The sequence below is a fragment of the Falco cherrug genome, chromosome 13, assembly GCF_023634085.1.
Source record: "Falco cherrug isolate bFalChe1 chromosome 13, bFalChe1.pri, whole genome shotgun sequence".
In the NCBI taxonomy this organism is placed as follows: Eukaryota; Metazoa; Chordata; class Aves; order Falconiformes; family Falconidae; genus Falco; species Falco cherrug.
In genome coordinates, this window is record NC_073709.1 from 9,230,276 (window position 1) to 9,257,934 (window position 27,659).

The following is a 27,659-nucleotide window of genomic DNA, read 5'->3' on the forward strand; positions in this document are numbered from 1 at the left end:
ATGTTTGTAGCTAAGAAAAACTTGTCTGAATTGATGTGGTGATGACACAGAGAAGCAACAGATGGCACAGACCTGCCTCTGCTCCATTCATCACGTCAACAACTGGAAACAGTGACAATACCGCACTGGCTTGTTCCAAATTATGGAGCCCAGCAAACAAATTAGCCTGACTTGCAGGAGGTCTTGAAAAGTACACAGAAATCTGCCTTGGACAGCTATAGAGGTTACGTGATCATGGATCACATCACTGGTGAAAGAGATCACTAGAAAAATGTCCCAAGAATGAGGTTTTCTCTCTACCTGGTGCTTGTAAAGTTCTTTCAGCCTTTGGCTTGGATGAGTAAGTAGTTCTATTGACGTCACTGGGTCTAGCTATATGAAGAAGGTTTTCATTTAAGGAGTAAGAATTGTAGATTTGACGTTATGATCACATCCTAGTTAAGAATATGGTAATGGCATGATACTTTTAAGTGGAAGAAACTAGAGTAAAAGGGTATACTAGGCTTACTTATGCCTACTGCTGTGTTTTTGCACCGAGATCTTGGGTACTATACCATTATTCTTTTTGTCTAGATCTGATTTTCTGTATTACTGTTGGTTTTGTTTGACCATGACATTCTAGTCAGATATTTTTTTTATCTTTGTATCATAAATTAGACACAGAACCATATCAGCTGTGCAACTTATAGTCTTAATCCTTGCAAGGAGATTGAAGGGTCAGGTACCACAGATGTCCTGGGGTTGGGTACAGATTCCTAACATGATGCGTGTATTGTGTATCAAAAATCCCAACAAATTCCTAATGTTGTGAGTACTCATAGCTGATTGACATCTGGATGAGATGTCAGAGAACAAGTTCCAGTAATATTGCTCAGGAAACCAGGGGGACAGTATATTTATATGCTCATGGCTTGCAACCATTTTCCTGTTGTCTTATTGTATATCATTAAAGAACAAGGAGATGCAGGATTTGTAACTAAAGAAAAACAGATTTTGTTGTTTGTTCCACGAAAGTAGAAACCTGCTGGACTTTTTCTTCTCAGGCCTGCAGAACAGGCTGTTATAGAACACCAAATACAAGTTTTCAGTATAAGATATTTATTAGTATGAATCTTTATGAGGTTTCTTCTGTGCCTTGGTGAACACATAGTTTTGGTCAGGGGTATATTTATAGTTTGGGGGGAGTAGGAATATTCACAGTGGTATATTTAAAAATAAAATCAGCAAAATTACTTGCTTGGTAAATAAAAGTGAGTAAAATTAACTGTTTTATCCAGATTGGAAAGTGATATGTGGATAAACTCCACCCCCTTTACAAATGGTAAACTGTTCAGCTGTTTTACTCTTGACTGCTCTAGCAGTGTTGAGGCTATTTGCTAGAAGACTATTCTGTACAGTGAGTGGAAAAAGGTAAACCTGTGATTCTTTTGCTAAGAGTATGAATAGTTCCCAAAATATGAAAGTTTAGGGATTTGAAGCCAAGGTAGTTTCTGATGCTTTTTCCTTACAAGCAGAGTAGCTTGTTCTGTGCTTCCTTTTATTACCTGACATGAGTTCTATATGTCCATCTGAAAAGTTCTTAGAAAAATGTTTGTACCAGCAACTCTCTGCACTCAGGAGTTAGCAGAATTCTTTGAAATTAAGAAGTCAGAAAAATTCCTTCTCCCCTGCAAACGCTTTGAGAATATTGCAGCAAAGCCTGTGTTTCTAACTATGGTGATTTGGGGCTGTTAAAACTTAACTTTCTGTCAAGAGAGATTCCTAGCTTTCAATAACAACAAAAGATTTTGCATTAGTATTTGAAAATATGACTCAAATGCATCCAAAAGTTTTAGAAAGGAGAAGGTCTTAAACCATTATTATTTTAAATTTATTTCATGGTGTTTCAATACCTGATATTGACTGTATCCAGTAAATCATGAAAACAATGATAAAATAATTTTGTAATCTACATAACAATTGAAAATGGTAAAGCTAATTAAGTATTTTCAGAGGAAAGTGCAACTGTGATTGAATTTCCAGTAGATCACATTATGATGATGGTAGACTGTTAATACAGAGTACATGTAGTTTGAGGATTTTCTTTTTATGGCAGAATAAACAAAAGGAAAATAGAAACTAATTTAGAAGCCTCATTTCTCAATAGAGATATCCAAAATCAGCGGTTATATGCAAACTTTTTAGACCATACAAAGGGTATTACAATTTAATTTTCAGCTTATAGACACTAAAGAAAAACAGAAAAGACTATGAAAATAACAGTAGTGACAGCCAAACAGCAGAAGACCTTGGCCTAAGATTTAATAGATCTAAAAAGGAGCACAGCCCTACAACATTAATTGATCTCCAAAAATATCGATGACGATCACATGCCAAGACACCCCAAAATACTAATCATGGTAACCAAGTTATCCTGAACCATGATGCTTTTCCTTGATAACATAATACATCTGATTAACTAGTAGAAACTTGGCTACCTGAAAACCTAGTGGGGTTTTTTATCAGCTCAAAGCTTATAGCCCCTTTTATTTACATAGCTGAGCTAATGCAGACTTAGGTTATTTAATATGTGTACTACTGATTATAAACAGGAAAAAAGCAGATAATGGTTTATTAATTTTATCTAAACCTTAGCCTGAATAGCAGTTTTCATGATGAATGACTCTGGAATATAAACCGAAGATTTGAAATGTGTGGCTTCCTTATATACTTCAAGAATGACATCCAAAGTCATGTGCATGCTGATACATTAAGCTTAGGTCTGGTTATAATATGCCAGTCTGTTATCTTTTACTAGCCTATAATAAATTATCTGTGGATTTAATAATCTAAAGTATTTTTCAAAAGGCCACCAAAACTTATGCTAGTTGCTGACACAACACAAGTTAGGATTAAAAAATCATTAGAAATTGAAGATGTCTGTCAACTGGTAATTTATTCATACTACTATTACTCTGCTGACATGTATTGACTTAAATATTGTATTATTATAGTGCAAGAGTAGAATAAGACTTCAACCCTAGTCAAGGAGGGAACAACATCTGTGAGTAGCAAGAAATATGTTGTGTTTGTCTTTAACTACATATTAAAGCGGTGAGAGCAAAAATGACAGAAAGAATTTGACACCTAAGCAGAGATCTTCCTATCCAACAACAGGATGATCTGGCATTCAGACATACAATAGTGTGCGTAACTCAAATGAGTAAAACAGCTGCACTTAGTTCATGCATCTCCTTTTAGCCATTTTTTTTGCTCGGAGAAATGTACATTAAGGTTTCAATAAATCTCCCTGTAGCACTGGAACATTAACACTAAGTGCATCCAAGGAGTGTTTAATAGAATGCAACATTAAAATGAGACATTTTATGCATACCATGTTCAGTATAGGGTTTTTAGATGCATCCACTATGATTGAGGGTGCCTTTGTTATCAATGATGGTCTGGCAATTCATGCAGTGCTGTCCACTACTGCACACACCTAGTACTGTGTGTACTGATATCAAAGAGCAAAATTTTCTGCTGTGGTTTATTCTGCTTTTCAAGAAAATATAATTTATTTCCAGTGTTCTAAAAGCACTTGGAGGTACAATTGGAGCTCCATTATGTTTCATATGTAAAATGAGAAAGATGTTCTGAGAAACCTACGAGAAATCTGAAACAAAAGACATAAAGCTGGTAGGAATATATTAGGAAAAAAAAATTCACTGAAAGGGTGGTCAAGCATTGGAACAGGCTGCCCAGTGAGGTGGTCAATCACCATCCCTGGAGGTGTTTAAAAAAATGTGTGGATATGGTGCTTAGGGACATGGTTTAGTGATGGGCTTGGAAGTCCTGGGTTAACGGTTGGACTTGATGATCTCAAAGGTCTTTTCCAACCTAAATGATTCTGTGTTCTATGCCAGGGGTGTGCAACTAGTATAAATAGACCATCTGCTCTAGTCAGCAACGTTTAAGCTTCCCTTCGAAAACACATACTGTCATGTAGGTGTGAGGAAACTCTCTACTTTCTCCTCAAAACAATTACTAGAAACATATCTTCATTTAAATTACTAGCACTTCATCCCTCTCTAAGTAACAGTTTTGTCAAAAATTTTTTAATTTCACTGGCAATTCTTTTCTGTCCCTTAAGCCAACAGTTTCTGAGATAAGAGAGTCATTTGTTTTTAAAATGTTTTCTGATCCCTTCATGAACATAGTTAGTGTAATCAAGTTGTTAAACTGAATTCACCCCTGTCTTCATAGGAGTTATAAGCCTGAGGGAAATTTTTTGACAGCATATGGAACTGCCAGCCTGAGTGGTGTAACAAGTGTCCATGCAGGGTGTCTAGTTATCCACATCTTTTCAATGGGTGTATCGATTTATGGCTGTCTGCTGTGTAGATTTCACACTCTGCCTAGTACCGTAACTTTACTCACATCAAAGTAAACTTTGATTCCCAATAAATACGCACATACATCACTGCTTTGCTGCTACTGTGTGATCATAAATGAAAGTCTTTCCCTTTCCTTATACCCATGGAAACACTTTTTTATTAGTGCCATCCAATATGAATTCTCAAAATTTTCAGTGGCTGCTCTTTGTTTGTTTGTGAGGTTTTTTTCTAAGCCCACTGACAATTTTGTGGGAAAGCAGAATGGATGAAGGCCAAAAGCTCTTTGTGCATTACCAAGAGCCTATCCACAAAAATCTGTTGAAAGGAAGGAAAGAGAAACAATAGATTGTGATGATAAAGCAATACAGATGAAATTCAGATGGAAAATGTAAAAGATCAAGACTCTGCCTGCTTCATGCTGTTTCCCAAGAGTTTCTCTTGGGTCACCCATCAAAGAAAGAGCTGGAGAGGGTTAATGAGGTGCATCAAGTTTTAAAGGTGACACCTCTTCTGAACTGCCCAAAGCTGGATTGCTGGATTCGGGGGGGGCTGGCTTACAGGTTGGGTTTTTTCCTTTTAGAGACAGGTAATCAGGGCAAGGGGGGGGAAGTGGCGGCAGCAGGGTGACAAACGTGCTAACCGCTTGAAAAAATGTGGAATTATGTATTTTTTTTTTGTAGACATGCTCTCTGTGCACCTGTGAATGTGTGACTTCCCACAGAATCATGTTATTGTGCCACTCTGAGGTATGAGCCTGAAAGTAGGTCAGTGATCTCCCACCTCTGTGATTAAAAATCAACAAATCCATCTGGGCTATCACTAAACTAAATAACAAATTTTCAAGGCCCATTCATTTGGACAAAAAAGAAATCAGTTGACATTTTTTTGATGCAAGACAGTTGCATAGAATGCAACATAGTGTACCAAATGAAATTTTCAGTTTTTTATAGACCCCTCAAATGTGTGAATCCATGTGTAAAGACTGAAAAATTGCACAACAGGCTTTTTTTCCTTGGGTACCTACATCCATAATCCCTAAGAAGTTCTTGCACTCTGGTAGTTCACAAGCCAGAGAGAATTGTCTAAAACAGTCTCTTAGGGAAAACCAATGCAGCTCAGAAGCCTGGAGTCACATTTCAAGCTATGAAGCAACACTTCTCCATCCACTGGCCCTTAAAGAGGCCTCCATCCCTTTTAAGATTTAGTCGCAGTCTGAGGTGTAAAGGAAGGATCTCTGCCAGCAGAATGGCAACCTCCATGTCCCTTAGAACAGAAGCAATGTTGAGGAAAGCTCATGATGACTTGTAGAGCAGAAGTTAAATAAGTTTTCTCAAGTAGGGGAAAAATACTGTTGCTTTCTAGCACACAGTAGTCATTTGTATATGCTGACAGGATGAAATTGCCAAACTGCTATTCTTGCTTCACCCAGAAAGATTTTCATAGCAAGCGATGAAATGACTGTATAAGTCTAATCTGTCTGTTCAAGAATTGGGTCCAAAAACAGGCTGTGGTGCAACAGCTTGAAACATGTCAAAGTGCACCCTCCAAGTCCTTGCCTGCTCCGCTGGCCCTTGGTTCCTAGGGCTAGCTCAGCTTTCACAGCTAGACATGTCGTCTTGCACTTGTGCCCACACCTCTGGCTGTGCTTTTCCTGCCTGAGTGTGAGCATTTTGCAGTCGATTCAAGGAAATTTATTTTTTACAAGTGGGGCAAGATTACCTTGTTGTCAGGACCCTCCTATTCTGGAGGTCTTACAGCTTCTGTTCTAGAATTTCATACGATCCAGCAAAGCTCTAAAATGTGCAAATTTTTGCTGTGGCTGATCTTCCCAGCTATTAATATCAGACGTAACTCAGAGTACATAGTCCCCTCTAACTCACCCCTGGGGAGCTTCTTTGTGCCCTTCTCTCCCCCCCAGCTCCCAAAATGCAGAGGTGGAGAAAGGCAGCCATGCCAACCCAGGGCTTTGCAAATGTCACATGGACCCGCCAGAGCTGGAGGAGCGCTGCCTGTTGTACCTTGTCTCTCTGTTGCAATGCTGGTTGCATGTGTCTGCCTGTGCCATAGGTCTTGGTTCTGAGATGCTCTAGGATCAGTTCCTGACCAATTTCAAAGCAGTTTGTATATCCTTCAAGGAGCAGTTGTGCAAGGGCACTTGAGGGGATCCATCAACATTGGTGTGCAGGTTTACGCCCAGGTGTAGGCTGTTATCCCTACTCATTCTCACATATAGTATGGCTAGATAGGTTTTAAAGCAGCAAACGTGGATTAGGGGTTCTTCCATGTGAGTGTTTGGGAAGTTTAGCCTACAGCCAGTGCTGGTGAAGTCTGGAGGAGTCCGGAAAGATACCCAGGGAGATGACTGGCCAGCTGATACCTGATACTTGCTGTTGCTTTGTTGTTATGGTGTCTCCCTATTTTTTTATTTATTTTAGCCTCATTGGTGTTGCTATATATTGTAAGTCATTTACAGATCTGAAGTAGGAATTCTCTCCAATATCCATGTGTCCACAGGTACCAAACATAATACTGGGATCCTAATCAGAGAATAGGTCATCAGTAGTACATAGAATTTATAAAGGTGGACTTACATTGTAAGAGAAGTGATTGGGAGAGCAAGAAGGCTTTTTAACTGTGTACTCCACTACTTGGGACATGCTCTGCAGCTGATTTAAATATTAGTAGAACCCTGACTTTTAATGAAGTAATAGTTAGGCTCCCAGTTTTTTTCAGTTCCTATTTGACATTGGTGTCTGTCCAGCGAAAATAAGCATAAAACTAGCAGGTGTCTTTGTGTAGATCCTTATTGTTTCATGTGGCATGTAAATTTGCATCTGTTGTGAACTGTAATTATCAAGATCTTGCAACCGGATTGCAAGACCATTTCACAATGATGCCATAACTAACCGTTCTCTGGGATTAGCAGGAATCCTGTGAAAAATCCTTCTGGCTAGTGACATTACGGTTTTCTGGGGGTCAACTCTCACACCTTCTTGCAACACATACTTTTTTTATTGATAGGTAATCCAGTAGTGCTATTATAAATGGGAACCCTGTGGCCACTATAATGACACTATATGGTGTGAATGAGCCAAAATTCTAATGGTAGGTTAGATGGTTTTGTCCCCGTTTCTTGAGTGCATCTGAAGAGGTCAAGCTTTTAACCTATCCTGTGTAAGAATGGTAGTGCACAGCAGAAAATTTTCTTCAAATGCTGAGAGACTGCTTAGTCAGAACCCTACCCCTTCCTATTGTCTTCACTGTGTTGTTAAACTTCATCTAATTAACTGTATATATTTTACTTCATTTCTGTACCACGCTCCTCAGCGATTTGTCTCAGAGCATTTACAAAGGATTTAAACACTTTATCCTGATTTGAAGGGGTGAGTCAGCAAACACCCAATGGTGTTAACATGATAATGACAAAGCAAGGAATAAAACCTAGTTCCTGAGAATTCATTGGTTGTTTTCTTACAAATTTATAGTAAATGCAGCCAAGTCTTAAAAACTTTACTAGCATCTATGTAGAACACAATGTGTGGTCTGCTAGTAAACTTAGAAATTCACTGACTTCTTGCCAGTGTATGATGGTTAACAGTGTTACTTCTGACCAGTACTCAAGCCACTAAAAGTGAAACACATATGACCTTTGTAGGATTGGAGTCCCCTGCAGTTAAATACACACAGTTCTTGTACGGTTAGCATAGTAAAATTTCTCCTCCCATTTCCCAGAATGGTAAAAAGAGACAGGGTATTGCTGTTTGCAGTTTTGGTGTTGCAAAGGACACAGTTATTGAGTCCTTCCTCCAGTGTCCAGGCAGCATAGATTCTCTTATTTTTGAGTAATAGATCTAGATGCAGCTAATTGGTAGCATGATAGATAATGGATATCGAAGCCTGAATAACAGATGGCTTTGAGTAAGATGGAGTTCTGAAAGGCACAATTCAACCTTCTTTTTCTTCTGCAGGAGAAATACCACATCCTGTTTACAGATCATCTGTGTGTATTTGGCCAGACTTAGCCATTCTATGAATCATTTGCTCTGAATGGAATCGGAGCAGGGATTTTACTCAGCTCCTAGTGGTATTTGTTTTGTGGGCTATGGCTTTTAAAGCATGGTTAAAAGCAATCCAAAATGACAGCTGTTCTCTAAGGTTTTTAAAATTGCTGATTTAAATTCATGTTTAAATGTAGTCTCTTTAAGTGCTGCTTGTTTCTGATCTTAAATGTTAGAGACATTGAAAACTAAAATTAATATAGCCTATTTAATTCACTATTTTACTGATGTAAGGGCACCAGTGTTTCATGGGCCTTGAAATCAATAACAAGTTTAGGCTTACAGCCAGGGGCTAGAGACAGAAGTTTCATCATCTGAAATGTTATCTAATCAGAGATTCCACTCTTTCATAAACATGATTGAAAATAAAAGAATAAGGCACACGTGAGATGGTAATTATATCATATTGTGCCCTGGAAGGTGCTGAGTCTATTGACAGGAACCTGGCTGAAGTGCTGGCTGAGACACTGGAAGCTGTTAAGGGGAAGAACACTACTCTGGTAAGTCTTCTTGTCTTTTATCACAACAGGGTCAAGGTGATCAGTAACTGACTGAGCAGATGATATATTTTACAGATGTTTGATATGCTGTGACAATCAAAGAAATAATTCCCAAATGAAGAATGCTTCTTGGTGAAAGGGGGTTGCTAGATGCAGAGAGCATGCTCTACATTATCTTGTTCCATTTATCACGGTACCATAGGTGGTAGATATGCAGGGAAGTATTACTGACCATTTTTACTGCATGCTTATGGCTTGTCCTCATCTCAGTGTTCTCCTTGTGAATATGAACTCCAAGCCACTTATCATGACCAACAATTTGTCTTATCCTTACATATTCACAATTAGTCTGTAATTGAGTTATCCCTACAGATGGCTTAATGAAACCTAAAGAAGACCAAGTCATATAGAAATGAGGCATTCTTGCCTAGGAAAAACACAACAAAGAAAAAACCTACGAAATCTGAGTTCTGATAGTGAATCTGGTGTAACTGTGAAGCGGTGTTTTAATGTTTCTGTGTCATTTTAGTTGTTTAAGGAGATATTTTCTTGACCAAAATGACTACTGTCTTATTAATTGAAATATGCAAGTAAAAGGCTTCTTTCCAAGGATATAGAACTCAAACCTAGTTAGAGGTGGACTGCTTTTCCAGTTGTGCTACTCTATAGTCTATCATGGTGGTTTTTTACAGATCTTAATGGGGGTCTGCAGACCACTGGGTGGTATGAAATGAGGTGAAATGCAAAAGGAGAGAGGCACGGATGTTTGTTTTAAACACAGTTCAGTTCAGGTCTCTCTTAGGGTAGAGACTGAAAGTTTTCCAACGTGTTGAAGATATTCTACTTTCCAAATCACTTCAAAGGACAAAATACATTTTAGCAGTTCTATACATGTCTAAAACAATTTTTCAAAACAAATGCAATGTGTTTCCCAGTATATTTTTGCAGTGGTTCATTTAACATCTCCTGCATTCCACATATTCAAGTTCTAGGCTGCTTTTTCTGTATCACTTGCATTTCCTTGCCAGGATGACACAGAATTTTTTTCTAATTAAAACAGTCCGAGTATCTTTTTTCTCCCTGCCTTTCGTCCTTACTGTTTTTCAAAATGGATATTATAATTCAGTTTTCCTTTAATCTGTCTCCACATTAATTTTAATTTTTTGGGGAGGAAGAGATTCTATGAAATGCTGCCAGAGATGCTTATACTTTTATGTTTTGCCACTGAAATCTGAAACATGAGAATTTGGTTCAGGAAAGACAATATATATGAGTACTTCCACAGTCAAAAAACTCTTGTCTTAAAGGCAAGGTTGTATGTTAGTCCTGCCTAATACTTTCACATGTGACTAAAACCTGTTTTGTTTTAAAACTAAATTAATCAACTTTATAAAAATCTGTTTCTCATTAATTGTAATAGCATGCCATTTATCCTATTACTGGCTAAACTGAGTTTAAAGGGACAGTTCACACTAGTAAACACCTGTGCACACACCTGTAGGATAGGGACAAATATATTATTTCTACCTCTAGATAAAATTTCATTCTAATACTAAAATGCTTTCCATTTCCTGGTTAATATCATGTCTGTCATGTCTGTTACCTATATAAGAAAATATTTATTAAAAAAAAAGAAGAAAAAAAAAGTTCTGTTCTACTCAGCAAAATACTTTTTTCAACCAGTATACTCTTAGCAAGATGAACCATGTAATTTAAAAGATTACTCTGTTTAAATTTTCAAAACATTTTATTATTCTACTCTAAATGGAGTAACGTAGCTCTATGTTGAGTGTAATAAGGAGAAAAAAAATGTGATGTTCCTCACTGGGAGATGTTTAAGAGGTAATATGTCTTTAAGTGTCCCCGCCTCTGAATCCACCCACTTCTTGATAGCTGCAGCAGCCTTGTTGACTCATAGAAGCTGCATTCATACAATAGTCGGCAACGAGCAGTATTTTTCAGAGATTTTAATAGCACACCTCCTGCTATGTATTTCACGTTCTAGCTTGCTGGGGCTGAAGGTGTATGAAAGAAAAAGTTTTAAGTTTCTAAGATATTGCAAAAGATAGTTCCTCCTCTCATCCTGGAAAATCCTGACAGACCAGTTGGATACCTTTCAGGCCTTAACCAAGAACTTTATCTGCTCATCCCACTGTCTTTTTTACAGTTGAAAGACCCAAGACACCCTTAAGAACTGAGAATCTGACTAATTTAAACAGATGGCTAATCCCAGTGCAGTCTGCAATGGACATCTACATCATCATCAGAAACAGAATAACCTCTTAAAAAGTGGAATCTATAAGAAAAATGGAATTACAAAAGGAATGAAGGTAAGGTGTAATAGTTTACCTTAATTGCCTCAATATTGAAAACAAATAGGTAGTTGCAACATTACTTATTAAGCTAGTTTTATGGCGGTCTTAGTCTCCATTGAATAGGTTGTATGGATTAGGCTTGTGTGTCAGATTTTGTGGTCTTAGGACCTGTCGCTGCTTTTTCTCTATCATCCTGAACTGTTGTGAGCATTGTGAATGTCGGTCCTGTGGACTAACTGGCTTCTAGTTCATATCAAACACAACAAACACATGCACACTGAAATGTAATTGTTTCCTTCTAAAGATTAACTGATGGTGAAGTCAACTTTGTGATGTATTAATCACTAGTGGAAAGCTGTTTTATCAACTTAAAGCATGTGTGGAGTGGTTTTTAAAGTGTGATTTATTGCCGTACAAGTATAACCCAAAAAACATTTAGGCAGGGAAGCTGTCTTTTCTTGATGTTTACATTACTGCAAGGTTGGTTTAACTGATGCCTGCACTTTACTGATGTCTACTCTCCAGCCTTGTACTTCTGAAAATACAAGTCAGTTTACTTACTATTTTCTCAAGCTGTTCTCTTTGAAACCAGCACTTCTCATTTATGTGAATGTTTTGTGGAACAGTTGGCATGTAGCATCCTAAAGAATGAACCACAAAACCGAAGGTATGCTTTTGCCAAAAAAAGCCCAAATCTTAAATGTGGTCTGTCTGTGATACCTGTCCTGACTGGGAACATACTGTCTGTCTTGAAGTGTCCTAATTCTAGATGTTGATGTGGTCACTAATAAAAATCTTGTAGTGACTAGAAAAAGGCTGGCTTTACAGCACAATGTGATGGTGAGAGGGGGATGGAGGAAGTTGCTTTTGGAGCCTGAGCACTCACCTGACCATCCTTGTTAAAAGCTTTAGATGGAGAGAGCTCCACTGTTTTACAAATAAACTGCTATCTTCTATCTTTCTCTAAATGGAGCTCTTACACACCTAACACACTAATGAAGGCACGCCCAGTGTCATGCTTGATGATTGTCTGGCTTTAGGTGTCTCCCTTGGTATGGTGTTTCCCAATCATTGGCTTGTGTAGGATGAGGAAAGCAAAAAAGCTTGTGCAATGATTGAAAAGGCCTTTCCTGGTATTTGCTTCCAGGAACCTAATCTAGCATCCTTTTACGTATCACATATGTCTTCTCACCATTTTATATATTAGCTATTTGCCACAATGATGTCTGAAATCTTTGCTTTCAGCTTAAGTGGCAAATTTCAAGGGCTAAACCTTGCCATTCAGTTATTGTTAAGCTGCTGCAAATGAGCAGTTTTGAAAGCAGTAGACTCCCAGGAGGGGATTAATTAGGTTTTCTTCCTTAATAGGAAAGACATGGCTAGAAACATAAAGTAGAATACTGCTGAGGGGTGAGCAAAGAGGAAATAAATATTAACCTGAAAAGGGTGAGAAAGAAATGAAGGAAATGTTAGCAGATATACCTGCTAGATTAGTAAAGTCTTACAAGCACTGTATGGCTGGAGAGGGAGTTTTACCCTGCCATGTGATGTGTGAAAGAGGCACTGAACCACTGGTAAATATCATCCATGGCTGAGGAAGTAAAGCCTTAGAAAGTTCATGAAGCTTATCAAAGGCAGATTTGGTAAATCCGGGTCTAGTACTGTGTTCCGAATTACATACCAGTTCCCCTGTCTTCCTGTTTCAAACACAGATTGGAAAAGAAGGAAACAATAACAGACTAGAGTCCTGTATGAACCAGGAATCTCATCCCTGGTAGGAATCTTCCCAATCCTGTCTGGTCTGTTTCCCCGCCTCAGCTGCCTCACCCTGTTCAGTACTTATGCTTTATCCTATTTTACAGGAACAGATACTGTCCCTTCCTACCTGCTCTGTTTACACGGCTTACTGCTTGTAGGTGTGCAAACTCCCACAGTCTTCCAGTGTGTTTATATTTGCAACACCTCACTGATGTGTGCTTCTCACTTTATAGCAGGGATGTGAGGAGCAGGGAATATGGCAGCTGGGTGCTCAAGGAAGCTTGTGCAGAAATGATACCCATGTTTGTCACGATTCTAGTAATCTTCCTCCCTTCCTCCTCTTCTGCACATTCTCCATGTTGCCCTGGTTTCCCCTAACACTCTGACACACGCACAAGGACACTGGGACACGGACACACATGCATGTATTTCACTGCCTATTTAGTAAATCGCCATTAAAGACCTTAAGTAGGAGGGGAAATATAGTGCTTGAATATTCAGGGGATGTGCCTGATGAGGCTGGTTCTAGCACCTGAGACTTGTGGCAGTTCTGAAACTCTTGGGGTTAGTTACAACTGTGTTACTTTGCAAGGAGGGAGATGTGTTCTGATTTGAGAAAGGCAACTGGTGGTGCAGAGGTTACAGCGAGGGCATGGCACAGTGAAGGCTTCTAAGCCAGGAATATGTAGCAATAGTTGCACACAACTGACTGACTGGAACATCAGGCTTTGCAGAAATCTGCTTTATAAACCTTTTTTTTTTTTTTTTTTTTTTTTTCTTGAGAGCCCACAGGAAGCACTAGCTTCAGGAAATGCTGGCTTTGGAAACAGTGCTTTTGAAAACACGGGCTCAGGAATAATGTGTTTTGCATCTTAATGATGTAAGAACATTTTGTGTGTCTGTATGTGCATGGCAGAAATAGAGAAGTGATTCTGATATAGCAAAAAATCCAGGTTTCTGAAGAAAGGATTTTCTTTAATGGGTTGGATGATCAAATGTGGGGGAGTAGTGAGGTCTTCTTTACTTCTAGCAATCTGTGGTATACCAGGAAAGGGGATAGTTAAGTGATAAAGAAGCAGTGAAGCATCCTACCAGAAAAGAAGCTGTTGCTTTGGGGAAAAAGTTATATTACTTTTGAGTGGGACTACATGTTTGAATAGCTTCTGTGATTATTTTAAGTCTGACTTAACTCTAGCTGATAGCACAGACTCCCATGTAATAATGAACACCAGGCCTAACCATGTCTCCACAACCATGCTGCATCCTTGCATTCATTGGAAGTTGGGCCAAAGTAAGACCTAAGCTTTGGAAGGTGGGTTGTGGGCCATGTCTTCCACTTCGTTAGTGCTTATAACACAGGCACATGCTGGGTGTTCCTCCTGAACCTGTAGCCTGGACTTGCCTTTATCCAAAGCACAATTCATGAGCTAACCTATTTATTTATGTGACAGTAGTAGCCAGGAGAAGGTTATTTTCCTAGTGATGGTTACTTTTGCTGTTATACTGCTGTTGATTGTGTGTTAATCGTAGGGTACATTTAAGTTTTAAAACAATAAATATGTCTCTCCAGTGGAAATATGTTTTTCCTACAGTACACATGTAACAGTTTTATTTCTTAGATCATTTCTTTGAGTGCGTTAGTGAGCCTGCAAGGCAGTATAAAGCTACCTGCAATTTCTTTTTTTTTTTTTTTTTTTTTTTTTTTTTTTCTATCCTGCACTAAGAATGGCAGTAGCTTGGAAGAAACTTGCAGTGAACAAGACTTCAGCCTTTTGCAGGGCTTTCAAGCTCCTTTCAGAAAGCAAAAAAGAGCCCAGAATGAGATCAAACCCAGTAACACCTGCCCCTCTTATTTGATAGCCCAGAAGTATGATAGCCTCCAGCATTTGGGGTCTCTACATTCAGAAGCTGATTATATTTACCCTTTGTCCTGGGACATCTGAACCTTATCCTAACTGTTCTACTGCACTATTTATTCAATACTCCAGCAGTCAGTTTCAGTCCCTTCCATGCTTTTGGCTCCCCTGCTTTTCTTCCTCTCCGTTCTGCACTACAATGTCACTTACTCCTCAGTGAAGATCTTAACGAAAACATTGACTGTTTAAAAAGAGTCATGAAAGGAGTTTGCCATGCAACTGTTCTTGTAGGAATCTTCTATGTTGTAAACGCCCCCTGGAATTTCTTTGTGCTCTGTCCTCTCACATATATATATATATACACAGCACTTCTTCATGTGCTTTTACAGTAGTTTGCATCCAAAATGTCCTATTTATACTAACTCAATATAAATGTTAATGAGTCCTGTGGGGAAATATAGTAAGCTAATTCCTACAATTAGAGTTGTGCGATAAGGTTTATTGATAAGAGAAGAGCAAGGAGTGACTGTTAACGCTGATCAGACTACTACCTTTCCAAATGCTTGCAGCCTCAGCTGTGCAACCATAATGATCTATCAACGTAATAGGGTCTTTTTTTCTGAATTATCTTCCTTTTTTGATGTTGCTTTGGGTAAAAACAAACTGAAAGGAGGTTTTGTTGGCCCAGCCTTTTTCACCTGCAGCACTAAGCCTTTTGGACCTGTTCTATTGTGCACATACTAGTGGAAGGTGCAATCCCCCTAAGCCCTCTGGGTTTCATAGCTGTAGTGACAAAAGGAAGATACTGAGAATTGGTTTCCAGTCAGAGTTCTTTACCAATTACTGCACCTGTTGTTTCAGTTGTACCACAAACATGACCTCCTCATCCTCGGTTCCTGCCTTCTCTTCTCCTTGGTTTCGAGCCCCAGAAATTCGTTGCTTTGCACCAGCAGTCTCAGCTAATAATCACAGGTCTTAGATCCACACCCTTGTTTCTGTCATCTACCCTGCTATGTGATGAGCTCAATGCATTGGAAGCAGGAAATGTTGAAGACTTCTTTCTGCAAACTGAGATGTGACCAGTGTGTAGGCACATGTTAACAGTCAATGACTCTCATAGCAATTCTTTAAGTGTGTTGCACGAGACTTTACATGCAAGGTTAGAGATTTTTCACATAGCACAAAAAGTTTCCAGCAAGGCTGGAGTCACTACCCTGTTAACACCTGGAAATCCTTGAATTCATATAATTAAATTTTGGGAGTCTAAGCCCTGACAAAAATGGCATGTATTAATTTGGTTTGGTTTGAAAAACCTAGCATGTCAGGTCCTCTTAGCACAAGAACAGCTCATTCCTGTACATGTGAAAACAAGTAAATGTATCAGGACACTGGCTTAGCTAACCAGATAACCCACGGTTGAACTCTAGTGCAAAAAAAGCAGTATACAAGAGGTAGAAGCAGGAATGGGCTAAGAAAGAGGAGTTTTGAAACATTGCAGGGGCATGTATGGATGGTATTAGGAAAGCCAAAGCTCATTTGCAGTAGACGTTTGCAAGGGACATCAAGAGAAGCAAAAAGAGCTTTTACTGCTGCATTAGCAGTAAACTAATAAACATGGAAAATGCGGCCCATTGCTGAAGGGAATAGGTGACCTAGTGACTGCAGACATGGGTAAAGCTGAGGTATTCCGTACTTTCTTTGCCTCCGTTTTCACCAACAGTATCTTTCAAGCCTCTGTGTCATCAGGCTGCCGGTAGGGGAAGAGGACTGAGTCGTGGAGCTCTTGAGAAATCTCAGCCCATACAAATGCATGGGATGACAAGGGAGGCACCCAAGTGTGCTGGCTGGTGTCACAGTGACATCACACACTATCATCTTTGAAAGGTCATGGATATTCAAAGAAGATCCCTGATAACTTAAGATAGGCAAACGTTCCGCCTGTTTTTAAAAGATCATTTCTAGCAAAGGTTGTTTCTTGGGGCACAGAGAGGAAAGTGATTTGAAATAGCAAACAGGGATGTACCAAAGATAAACTATGTTTGACTGACTGATTGTCTTCTATGATGAAGTGACTAGATTTGTGAAGGAGGGGAGAGTGATAGATGTCATCTACCTCAGCTTTAGCCATACTATCCTCATATGCTACTTGGGACATTAGGGTCTCTCTCAATGGGTAGACTACTATATGGGCTAATAACTGGCTAGATCATTGGGCTCAAAAGGTAGTGGTTAATGGTTCATACTTTTCCTGGAGGCTGGAGAGGTTTCATGTATGGGGGGAGCAGAAAAGGAAGATGCAGATAACAGCACTGGGACATGTTGCTCTGGAGTCTCCATCATGCAGGCTTTCAGGACAAAACCCCAAGCACCCTGCTGGGAATTTGGTGTTGACTTGCCTTTGAATGTGAGGATGAACCAGAGGCCAGCTGAGGGTCCATCCGGTCATTGTGTAAACTCAGACATTGAAGTGAGTCTGTGACCCTTTAGTGTAAGGAGGCAGCATTTCTCTGGCGAGAGTCCGCTGCAGTGATCTAAAAATGGACAGAATTGATGCAGAACTGCAGAAGGGCTTCTGTGGGCAAGTACCTGGCAAGCAGCTTATTCTTGCTCAACAGAAGTAACCAGTAAAAGAAAGCCGATGAAGTGACTAGTTCCATTGTCTGTCTACTTATGTCCCTACAGCATGAGAATTAATTACCTTTCTAAGATGTAAGTGGAAGTCTAGCTTTCAGAAACAAATAAGGTAATATGTATTTTCTGCCTGCTCTGTCAGCGAAGGACATAGCTGGCTGTGTTCCATTGCAGAAGCAAGTTCATTAATATAATGGGCAGAATGGTAAGATAACGGCTGTTTAGGGACTGTCTGGGTCTCCGTGTGAGCTAGTGCAGGCAGAATGCAGTTACAACCACAAAACCATGGATGAGGGGCAGAGAGTAATTTTATTTTCATTACCTCACTGGGGCATCCCCAAAGCAGCACCCGGGCAGAGGTGCACACAAGTGGGGACACAGGCACCATGGGGCTTGGTCCATGTTAGATGATCACCAGACCTGCTGTTTTCACTGGTATTTCAGGGATTCGTGCAGGCGCAGTTTGCCACTGTGCTTTGATCTTTCCCACAGCAGGGCAGGAATCTCAAGCATGTTTGATAGGATGCCTCCAAGTCTATCGCAGGCCTGTGTTATTGAAGCACAGATGTTCTACTTGTCCAACACACAAAGCTAAACAACAATTAGTAAGATATAGGTGTTTTTCTACACCTCAGCTGCAGGTCACTTGAGGACGTTTATAATCCTCCTTATCAAACTTCTGTTACTTTCCCACATTCCACCCCGTCACTCAACGGACCACTTCTGCTGATGCTGGCAAAGTTGGAGGTGTTTGTTTGTTCCTCTGGGGTATAAGGCAGAGTAATTTAGAGGCAAGTAATAAATACATGTAGAAAAAGGAAGGAACATATCTGTACAATAATGCTTTGAATCAGGTGTTCCACTTGTCCTGTCAGGGAATTAACCCACCCAGCCAGCCAGGCACCACCAGTAGATTGTTTCATTTGATGCATTAAGTCCTGGAGATGTTGAATGTCATCCTCTACACTGACTGATTCATCAGTTGTGTTGAAGCAACATGTGCCTTTAAAATTGGGGTAGTGATGTCAAAGAAGGAGATAGTTCACCACCAACCAATTTTGTAATGTTTCTTGGTGTACAGCCATTACCTACTCAGAAAAAATAACAACAAGGAACATCAATATGAAAAGCACTTGGCATAGCATAATTCTGTAATACAGCTACTGGGATTGGCATGCCAATGAAACACATTGTCAAAAGATCTGCAGCTGTAAATCCTCTCAATACTAAAGGCGGATGACTTAGTTACAGTAGAGGCCAACCACAACCATTTACATGTTGATCTCGCAGAAATGCTTCCAGAGCATGTGCCTGTAGTGTAAGACTACAAAGCATGATGAGCCGATCTGTGATAAGGGAGGAAAACAGGAATGTCATCTTCTTCCAATAATACGTATTTCAGCTCAGTAATACTCCTTCAGCTAATATCACTCTGGATTTGATAACCTGATGTGGGGTAATTGCCCACACGTATTGAAGAGCTATGGCTTGCACTTTTTTAGATTAAACTTCAATTTGATGTAGGGTTTGTGACACCAGTAACACCGTTCCAGTGCTATCCCCTCTAGATATATAGGCATAGGTATGCATTGAAGATACGCGAAATCCCTCCCGAGCATCTGATATCGATAGAGGATGTAAAATAAGAGAAACTGGGGTACAGAACATACAGCATTCTCAGGGCTTATTATATGAATCTTCACATCTAGACTAATAGGTCATGGTCCCACCATGTAATCTGTTGGTGTAAATAATTCCATTTCCCCTTTAGTTAATATTTTGGGAGAGAGACCATCTGGAAGAATTTCAGCCCTCACCATGTTTTGTAAGGGAAGTGTTGTAATATGATCATAGGGTGTTTGATTATGGATATTCCAGCTGTTTAACAAAAAACCTGTTTCAGTAAGACATGAACTCATGTTATAAATTTTAGTACTGGTTAACTTTTTAAATTGTTCCTTCAACATCCCATTCATGCTTTTAATCAAGCCATTAGGTTGGAGATGGCAGTCAGTGTGGAATGTCTAACCTATTCCTAGCCCGTGAGCGCAATCTTCAACATTATGTCCAATAAAATGTGTTCCTTGGTCACTGTACTTGGTGAGGAGGTCTATACTGATGAATGAGTTGTTCTAATGCTTCAATAGTGTTATGTTAATTAGCATATTTGGTGAGGTTAGCAATAAACAGTCCTGACAGTATATTCAAAGCAGTGAATATATATTGCCACCCCCTCAACAGGGGCCGGGGGATGATGTAATCAACATGCCAGGTATTCAAGGCCCACTGACACTGTTTTATCTTTTCCCATGGCCTATGTAATGCCCTTAAATAAAGCTGTGTACAAATAATACAATTAGGTGCACATGCTTTGTAAATATATAATGACTATCAAAAAGAAAGCATTAGCAAGATCTATCACCACCTTCCAGGGCTGTAATTTTTTGCTGATTTTTTTTTTTTCTATAAGAGTAACTATGTCTGGAACCATAACTGCAAGTGGGGGAGTAACTTTATTCAACGTATAATCTATAGTTGTTCTCCATGTGCCATCTGGTCTTTGAACAGGCCAAATAGGATTATTAAAAGCAGTCATGGTTTCCTTAATGATTCCCATTTGCTGAAGTGCCTGAATGGTTTGAGTAATTTCCTTCCCCCTCACCTCCTGGACTATGGTATTGTTTTACAGTTATCACCTTGGCAGGCAGAGGCAGCACAACAGGATCCCACTTTGGGAATCCACACAAAATGGTTATAGATGGAATAGCAAATCCCACTTGTGAAGTCTTAAGCAGAAGCAACCATTTAAAGTTTCTACTGCTTCTCCTGCCAACATATATATACCCAAGATATATTCTTTAATTGGGACAATTAACACTGTCACAGTAAATGGAGTGGCATTTCCTATTGTTAAGATAACCTTAGTGTTCAGAGGGCAGATGTCAGATTTTCCCCCAATCCACAGATCTGTGATGTGGATTCTTAATATTACTGTGCAATACAGTAACCTCAGCTTCAGTACCCACCAGAGGTAAAACATATTAAATCCCCGCAGACCACTACTTTAGAGTTAAAGGAACACAGGGACGTAGATCCCCCTCACAGTAAGAGGCTACAGTGGTAGCAATTTTGGGGGACCTGCCAAACCTTCATTTCTGCTGTTTTGGTATTTGCCAGGTAGTACCTTGTCTAGCCTATACCCCAGGTAGGTGGGGGTGGACGGTGGGTGCAGAGTTGGCAGTGGGGCCAGGGTCAGTTGGCATTTTTGCGTAGGTGCTAACTTTGGCCATTTCAGTTGTCTGGGAGGTGATCACTGCCCTGTTATCTATTTCAGGCATGCTTCCAGAAGAACCCATGTAGCTAGAGAAGTAGCCACAGGGGTCCAGCGCTCAGTACTGGGCCATCTCGGAATACAGGGGGTCACTGTTGTGGCCTCCCCAGTCCCCAGTTTTTTTGCCAGCTATGTCATGGCTGTTCCTGGATCCTGCCAGACATGTGAGCTGATACAAGAACAACCACAAAACCATGGATGAGGGGCAGAGAGTAATTTTATTTTCATTACCTCACTGGGGCATCCCCAAAGCAGCACCCGGGCAGAGGCGCACACAAGTGGGGACACAGGCACCATGGGGCTTGGTCCATGTTAGTTGATCACCAGACCTGCTGTTTTTAATAGTATTTCAGGGATTTGTGCAGGTGCAGTTTGCCACTGTGCTTTGATCTTTCCCACAGCAGGGCAGGAATCTCAAGCATGTTTGATAGGATGCCTCTAAGTCTATCGCAGGCCTGTGTTATTGAAGCACAGATGTTCTACTTGTCCAACACACAAAGCTAAACAACAATTAGTAAGATATAGGTGTTTTTCTACACCTCAGCTGCAGGTCACTTGAGGATGTTTATAATTCTCTTTACCAAACGTCCGTTATTTTCCCACAGTCTCTGTAAAACGTGACTTTTTGCCAGAATAATGGTTAACATCATGCTGCCTCTCACAGTCTGCTGTTTGCAAATGTGCAGTGGCAATTCAAATACTGTTTTACAGGCTACTAGACAACCATAAAGATCCCTTAATTTATCACAATATGCAGGTCTGTTTCTGCTGTATGAACTCTCTCATGGATTATTGTTTTTAATTTCTTTTTAAAGAACATTAACTCTTGTTACGGCTAGGACTGTGGGATTAACCAGCAAAACAGGAAATTAAATTTCCCTACAACAACCAGTGGCTCAGCCAGAGAACTTCTGCTCTTCCTGGCAGCTAATTTTTCCACAGAAAACACTTTCAGAAAGCAACCAAGCCAGAGGTTTTGTGAGACTATGGTCTGAGAGAGTTGTCATTATGGGATGGATGCTGAATTGGGAAGAAAAGTGCCATTTAGAAAAAGAGCAGGCAGCAGGAACCAGCAGTATTGTGAGCCAAACTGAGGAGGATCTGGAGCATTTCATGTTTTAGGGTGCATTGATTCAGTCAGATAGCTAGAGCCTTCGATGAGATACCTTTGGTATAAAACTGTGAGGTGAAGACCTGAATTTCCAGGGCAGATACCATCTATGCACACCCATGTCTTCAGCACAAAGTAACATTTTTCCTGTTGTGGCCAAGTGACTTTCTCCATCCTGGAGTATTCTGAATTTCTGTGAGAACCTCCAGTGTAGGTGTAACACAGCAAAGCCTTGTCTGTTCTTCTGATCATCTCAGTCTTTTTGGAAATTATTCAGCTGTATCCTTTCCTTCATTTACTTGGCCAAGCACAGGCTTTGGCATGTGCTCTGTCATTTCTCTCTCTTCCGAAAAATGTGGTTTTCCTACTCAACCTACCAAGAAGTGAGGATTTATTCACTTAGCGACAGGAATATGGAGTGTCATATTTGTGTCAAGGAGCTGAGACTCGTAACCATTTCAGCTGACATCATGCTGCACTCTGCTTCCTCCATGAACTTCCATTTGAGTTTCTTCTTCCCTGATGCTGCTGATGATTCATATGGTCTGAAGGGCTGCCATACATCCCTCTCTGTGACTCACTTGCAGCTATCTGAGACTTCAGCTTGGCTAATCTTCTTGAGCTTCCTGAGGCTGCTCTTCAGGAGAGTGCCTCAGCCTGTCCTTGTACTTCAGGTTCCTGTCCATTCCTTGTGTCTCCACAAAACTTTGTGTTCGTATTCTAAAAGGACCATTTCTTCCACTGTGCCCCCCAGGTTGCACTTCTTGAAGGTAAAGGTAGCTGCCATCAGGCATTTGTGCACACTGTTGTAGAGGACATCTGTAAATATCACTCAAGCCACTGCCTGAAGAGGGCAGGTTACGGATGTTTCCACCCAGTCCTAGCAGCCATGGGTCAGTGACTGTAGTGATTTATATGGGAAGCTTGGAGGCCAGGGAATATAACTTGAGAAATCAATTTAAAATCACCCGTGCTTGTCACATCATACCTCATTGTCAGCTGAAAGAATCCCAGCCCTGTGATCTGATCAAATATATCTCCTATTCAGGTCACCTGCTGATCAGCCTCAAAGTTTCAGGTATTACACAGATATCAACACCAAACAATGAAACTATTCAAAGCAAATAGACCTTTGTTGAAGGTAATTCATGGTCTAAGAAAGCATTTGAAAAATCAATATATTTTCCCATCTTTTTAAGATCATAGTCATGTAAGTTCATGAGTTTGAGCTTTTGAACTTCCAGCAAATCTTGATATCAGGCATGCTCAAAGGCAACATTTTGCTTTGTCTTGGGCACAAAAATGTGTGTCTGCATGTCTCTTGCAGTCCTGTTTTCTTTATGTAAGGCATTGCTTTCCTGTACAATTTTTTCCTTGCATCATTGTTACATAAACAGCTTTTTTGTTTGCATATGTGGGCGGTAAGATTGTTTGGGAGGTTCTAGCAGGTACCAGGGTGTGTTAATCCTGAAGGCAGAAATCTTCTTCATTTTTTGTGGTTTTGTTTTGATCACAAAGGAAACAAACCCTGTTCAAACTGTTTTGATGCACTCTCCACCCCTTTTTCTTCTAATCACAATCGTTCTTTACCCATAGGCCATCATCCTCTGTTTCTTTTCACTTGCTTTAGGTTATAAGAGAACCAATAGTGAGATTTTTATAAGCCTTTAAGTATAGGATTGGTGTATCCGTGGGTGAATATATAAGGGGTGTTACAAAGTAGATTCTGCTGTGTGTGTGTATTCCAGTTTCATCCCAGGTTGAGAAATACAAAAGTGCTTTATCGAATAATCTAGGAAGAAACCCACGTGGGTTGAACTTGTCTATGTAATTTTTGGCTTTCAATACATTTCTTAACAGTGTCTGTTCAAGTTGAACTCACAACCTTTGTTTCCAAAACCTAATTCTTACCCATAACTAAGCAGCAACAAATATAGATTCCAAGACAAAAATAAGTGTTTGCCAAAATCTACACCTTTTAAAGAAAAATGGTAGTATTTTTGGTTTTCATTCTGTGACAAGTATGCTGTTGAATATGCTGTCTAATTGCTTGTTCATAAAATCTACACATTTTCAAGGGATAGAAAGCTTATTAATTTTGTATTCCATCTTTATTTTCAGATGTATATTATTAGAATTGATATATTGACATGCAGTTGTGTGAAATGTTGGATATGCTATGTGCTTGCAAAAAAATTATGAGTAATTTTGTGTCCTGAGACAGATGTACTTGGGGAACTGTAGAATAGCTTTAATAAAATCCAGTTTCATCTTTGCTTAAACCTTTTGTCACAGGAAAGGTGTAATTTATTGCATCCCTGAAAAGGAATTAATTGGCCCCTTCACACCTCTTGCTCATCAGTTAAAGGCAAAGAAATCAAAAAGGTGACTTGTTAACCAGAGATATATAGGATCAAGAAGGGCTGCAAGGAAACTGCTTTTTTTGTATGTCTGTTGTAAGGATGGATAGCTGAGCAAGCTGGCCCCAAAATCCTGGCCCTTGGGCACTGGTGCTCAGTATAGAAGCCTAGCAGAGGACTTGTTACAGCAGCAGTTCTCAGCCTAACGTGATGTCTACAAGAGCCTTCCATCTTCCTCCATGTACAATGTCTTCCCAAGTACACAGGTTCACCTGTCCATTTCCAACAAGCTTTTCTCTGCAGTTCATTAATGTCTTGGTTCTTCCTCAGTTTCTGTTGTAATGAGAAATCTCTTGCCTTTATTGTCTTACTACATAAAGGAAGTCCTGTCATCACCTCTTTGATTTGGTAAAGAAATCACTGTGGCTTTTGCATTAGAGATCCACCTCTGGAGGTTATGCAAGAGTGAAAGTCAACAGACTCTCTGCTAATAATGAACAAGACAGCATTACCAAGCATAACAGATCAGAAATGGAGCTCTGTCTGCTTCCATCTTACCCCTAACCCAAAGTATCAATTAATTGATGCTTTTGAAAATGTTAATATGAACTTCTTTATGCTTTCAGCATGGCATAATCAAATCAAGCAAATCAGAAGGTAAGAATCAGATTTTTCCATCAATAGATGGAAAATATTTTAAAACTAGCAGAGATAAGGTACTATTAGTAGTTTTTTATACCTGTGATTCAGTGGAGGTATCTGGAGAACTTTTGAAAACTTATCTCGTATGTGGGCTGAGAATTACATGGGTTCATATAAGTGAAGCGAAGCATATCTTTATTCAATTTTGTCAGTATTATTATCAGAGACTTAGGCTTTTTTGACTGTTTAAGTATGTACTTGATGAGAAACAAGGCATTGTAATCCTGTGATTTTGTTATAAAGACGTTAACATTTACAGGAAATAAAAATTAATTCAATGACAAGTTATGCAGATTCTTAAAACATCAGGTAGGCATGCTTATTTTTATTCCCTGCTGAAAATTTTACAGGTGTCAAAAATGTGTGTAGTTCAGGGAGTATTGTATGAGGGGAAAACAAAAACCACTTATATAGTTTGTTCTTTCAGCATAGTAGCATTCTGCTATCTTGGTTGGTTTTGGCCTCATTTCCTATAACAACAAGACTTATTTAGTGATACTCTCTGTCAGATCCTTAACAGCTTGTGAGCTAGTAAGCCATTTTCAGTCAGACTTGACAAAGGCATATCATCCACTCTTTCCTTAAAGTAAGCAGCTGGGAACAGGAAACAGGTTCTGCACATTCACTGTTGAAAGAGAAGCTGCAGTGTGTGTTCCTGCAGTGTGCAGGAACCCATTCCTCCAGTACGCTGGAGAATCTGCAGTAGAAAGGTTTGGTCTGCATTCCAAATAAGAAGGAAGTTTTTGTCAGTGTGTTGCTTTATTTGACACCAAAGGCAGTCAACATGAAACACATGTAGAAGCCCATAATTTATTATTCCCAGAGTTCACAGTACTCTGTTTACTTCTGCTCTAACTCATTTCTGCACGGTGCATATCCTGCAATTGCATTTCTCTGGAATTTATTTAGTCTGTAAACTTCCTGAGATAAAGATTTTATTATTATTCTGTCCTCCTCTTGTAAAATACTTGGTACACGTAGGAGAGGTATCTATCTATTAAGTGTACCTTCATTCACAGGGGTTTTCATCAATGTCTTCCCACTTTGTCAAATATCAGTGATTTTTTTATCAGTATTGTGTAAAGCAGTTGACCTGTCTCTTGTTCTAGTTGCAGATAGTAAGTCAAGATAGAAAAGTGTATCTTGGTCTCATTTCTCATGGGACATTTCTACCAGTCTATCTACAGATTAAGCCTGAATTCAAGTTAATTGTTATACTTGTGGGTTTGCAGTAATTCAATTCTAATTCAGTCATGCATCAGTTCTTCATCTTTAGATGACACTGGTTCAAAGGTGAGCAGATTCAAACTCATTGTTGTCATCTGGCTGGTGTTTACCTGTTCCACAAAGGCTGCATGATTTCAGTTCACCTACTTTTGATCAAGTATTTCACCTACTCAGCAATGGTATTCCAGTGGGAGCTGTATTTTGGAGCACCAGCATAAAGACAGAAATGGAACGGATGCAAACCTCTCAATGACAGGTAGTTTCTGTAAGCTTGGGCTGAACATTAGTGGGTAGGCATTTTAGAGAGCTTTCACTACTTCTTCCTTGAGATTTAGGTGATCACAGTTAGAATATTTTGTTTTTCAGGGCTACCCATAGAATAACTTGAATAGTGTGGAAAGCTTGTTAAAGAGCTTATAACCACATATCCAAGGGAAGCTTCTGCTTTAAACATGTAGTCTAAAATACTGGCAGAGGACGATTTGAGGGGGGGGGTGTATTTTTCTTATTATTTTGAGTCATGTTTTGCTGGGAAAGCTAATCAAAATGTCTCCACACCCTTACGCTTCTCAGTAAGTAAGCACCGTGCTTCACAGACAAGAATTTGTTTACGGATTTCACTGTTTGCTGCTTATTCTTATCTTTTTTTCTTCCAACCCCCCGCATGTTCCTGGCTTATGGCTAACATTTCAAGGCGCGTTTAGCCACTGTTGCACAGTGTGTTCCATTAGTGGCTGTGCTACAGGCTCACTTGGTGTGTGGCCCTAAAAACCAGCCATTTCCCACATGACTCGTGCAGGGTTTGAAACATAGTATTTCAGGAAAGATGGGCATCAATCATGTTTGATTACAAACATGTTGGCAATCAGATTTGCCAACTATACCTTCTTGGAATAAGAAACAGCTTTACTACGAGATCATGACAACAGACAGAGTTACCAAGTCTGATGAGAAATCTTCTGGCACAATTTCTTGAAACTCATGGTAGAGGCAAATGAACCAATATTACTTTCTATGCTATTGGACAAAGAACTTTTTTCTTAACTTGAAACAATTGCTAGAGTCTTGTTTCTTAATTAGCCTCCTTTAGCCCTGGTTAAAACAAGCAGATACACCTGCGTTTTATCTAGTCACGTGTTCTGACAGATGACTGAAAAGCTAAACAGGAGTGTGTGATTTTGGGGGTTTCTTTCAACCCATATTTTTACCATGTAAGATTTAGCAGAGCTCATAAATAACACTCTTTTAACAGTTGAGTAGGTAAGGACATTGCCAGGACTTTGAGACATTCTGTAATTAGAAAAGAGAATTGAATTGGAAAAAAAAAAAAACAACACAATCAAATCTGCACACACATGTGAGACATTGGAAGGGAAGGATATCCCTAAAGCTGTCAGAAATAGGTCCTTATGTATGGATACTGATCACTTTTGGAAT

General features: G+C 39.6%; 1 protein-coding gene across 1 annotated transcript in view; it reads left to right on the forward strand.

The window, feature by feature from the left end:
* The first annotated feature begins 10,922 nt into the window (after window positions 1-10,922).
* SPTLC3 (serine palmitoyltransferase long chain base subunit 3) overlaps window positions 10,923-27,659 on the forward strand; it is an 86,852-nt gene continuing 70,115 nt past the window's right edge. Inside the window, exon 1 of the mRNA XM_005445598.4 lies at window positions 10,923-11,261. Coding sequence (XP_005445655.2) covers window positions 11,151-11,261 — 111 coding nt within the window. The 5' untranslated portion in view covers window positions 10,923-11,150. The remainder of the gene's footprint in view (window positions 11,262-27,659) is intronic.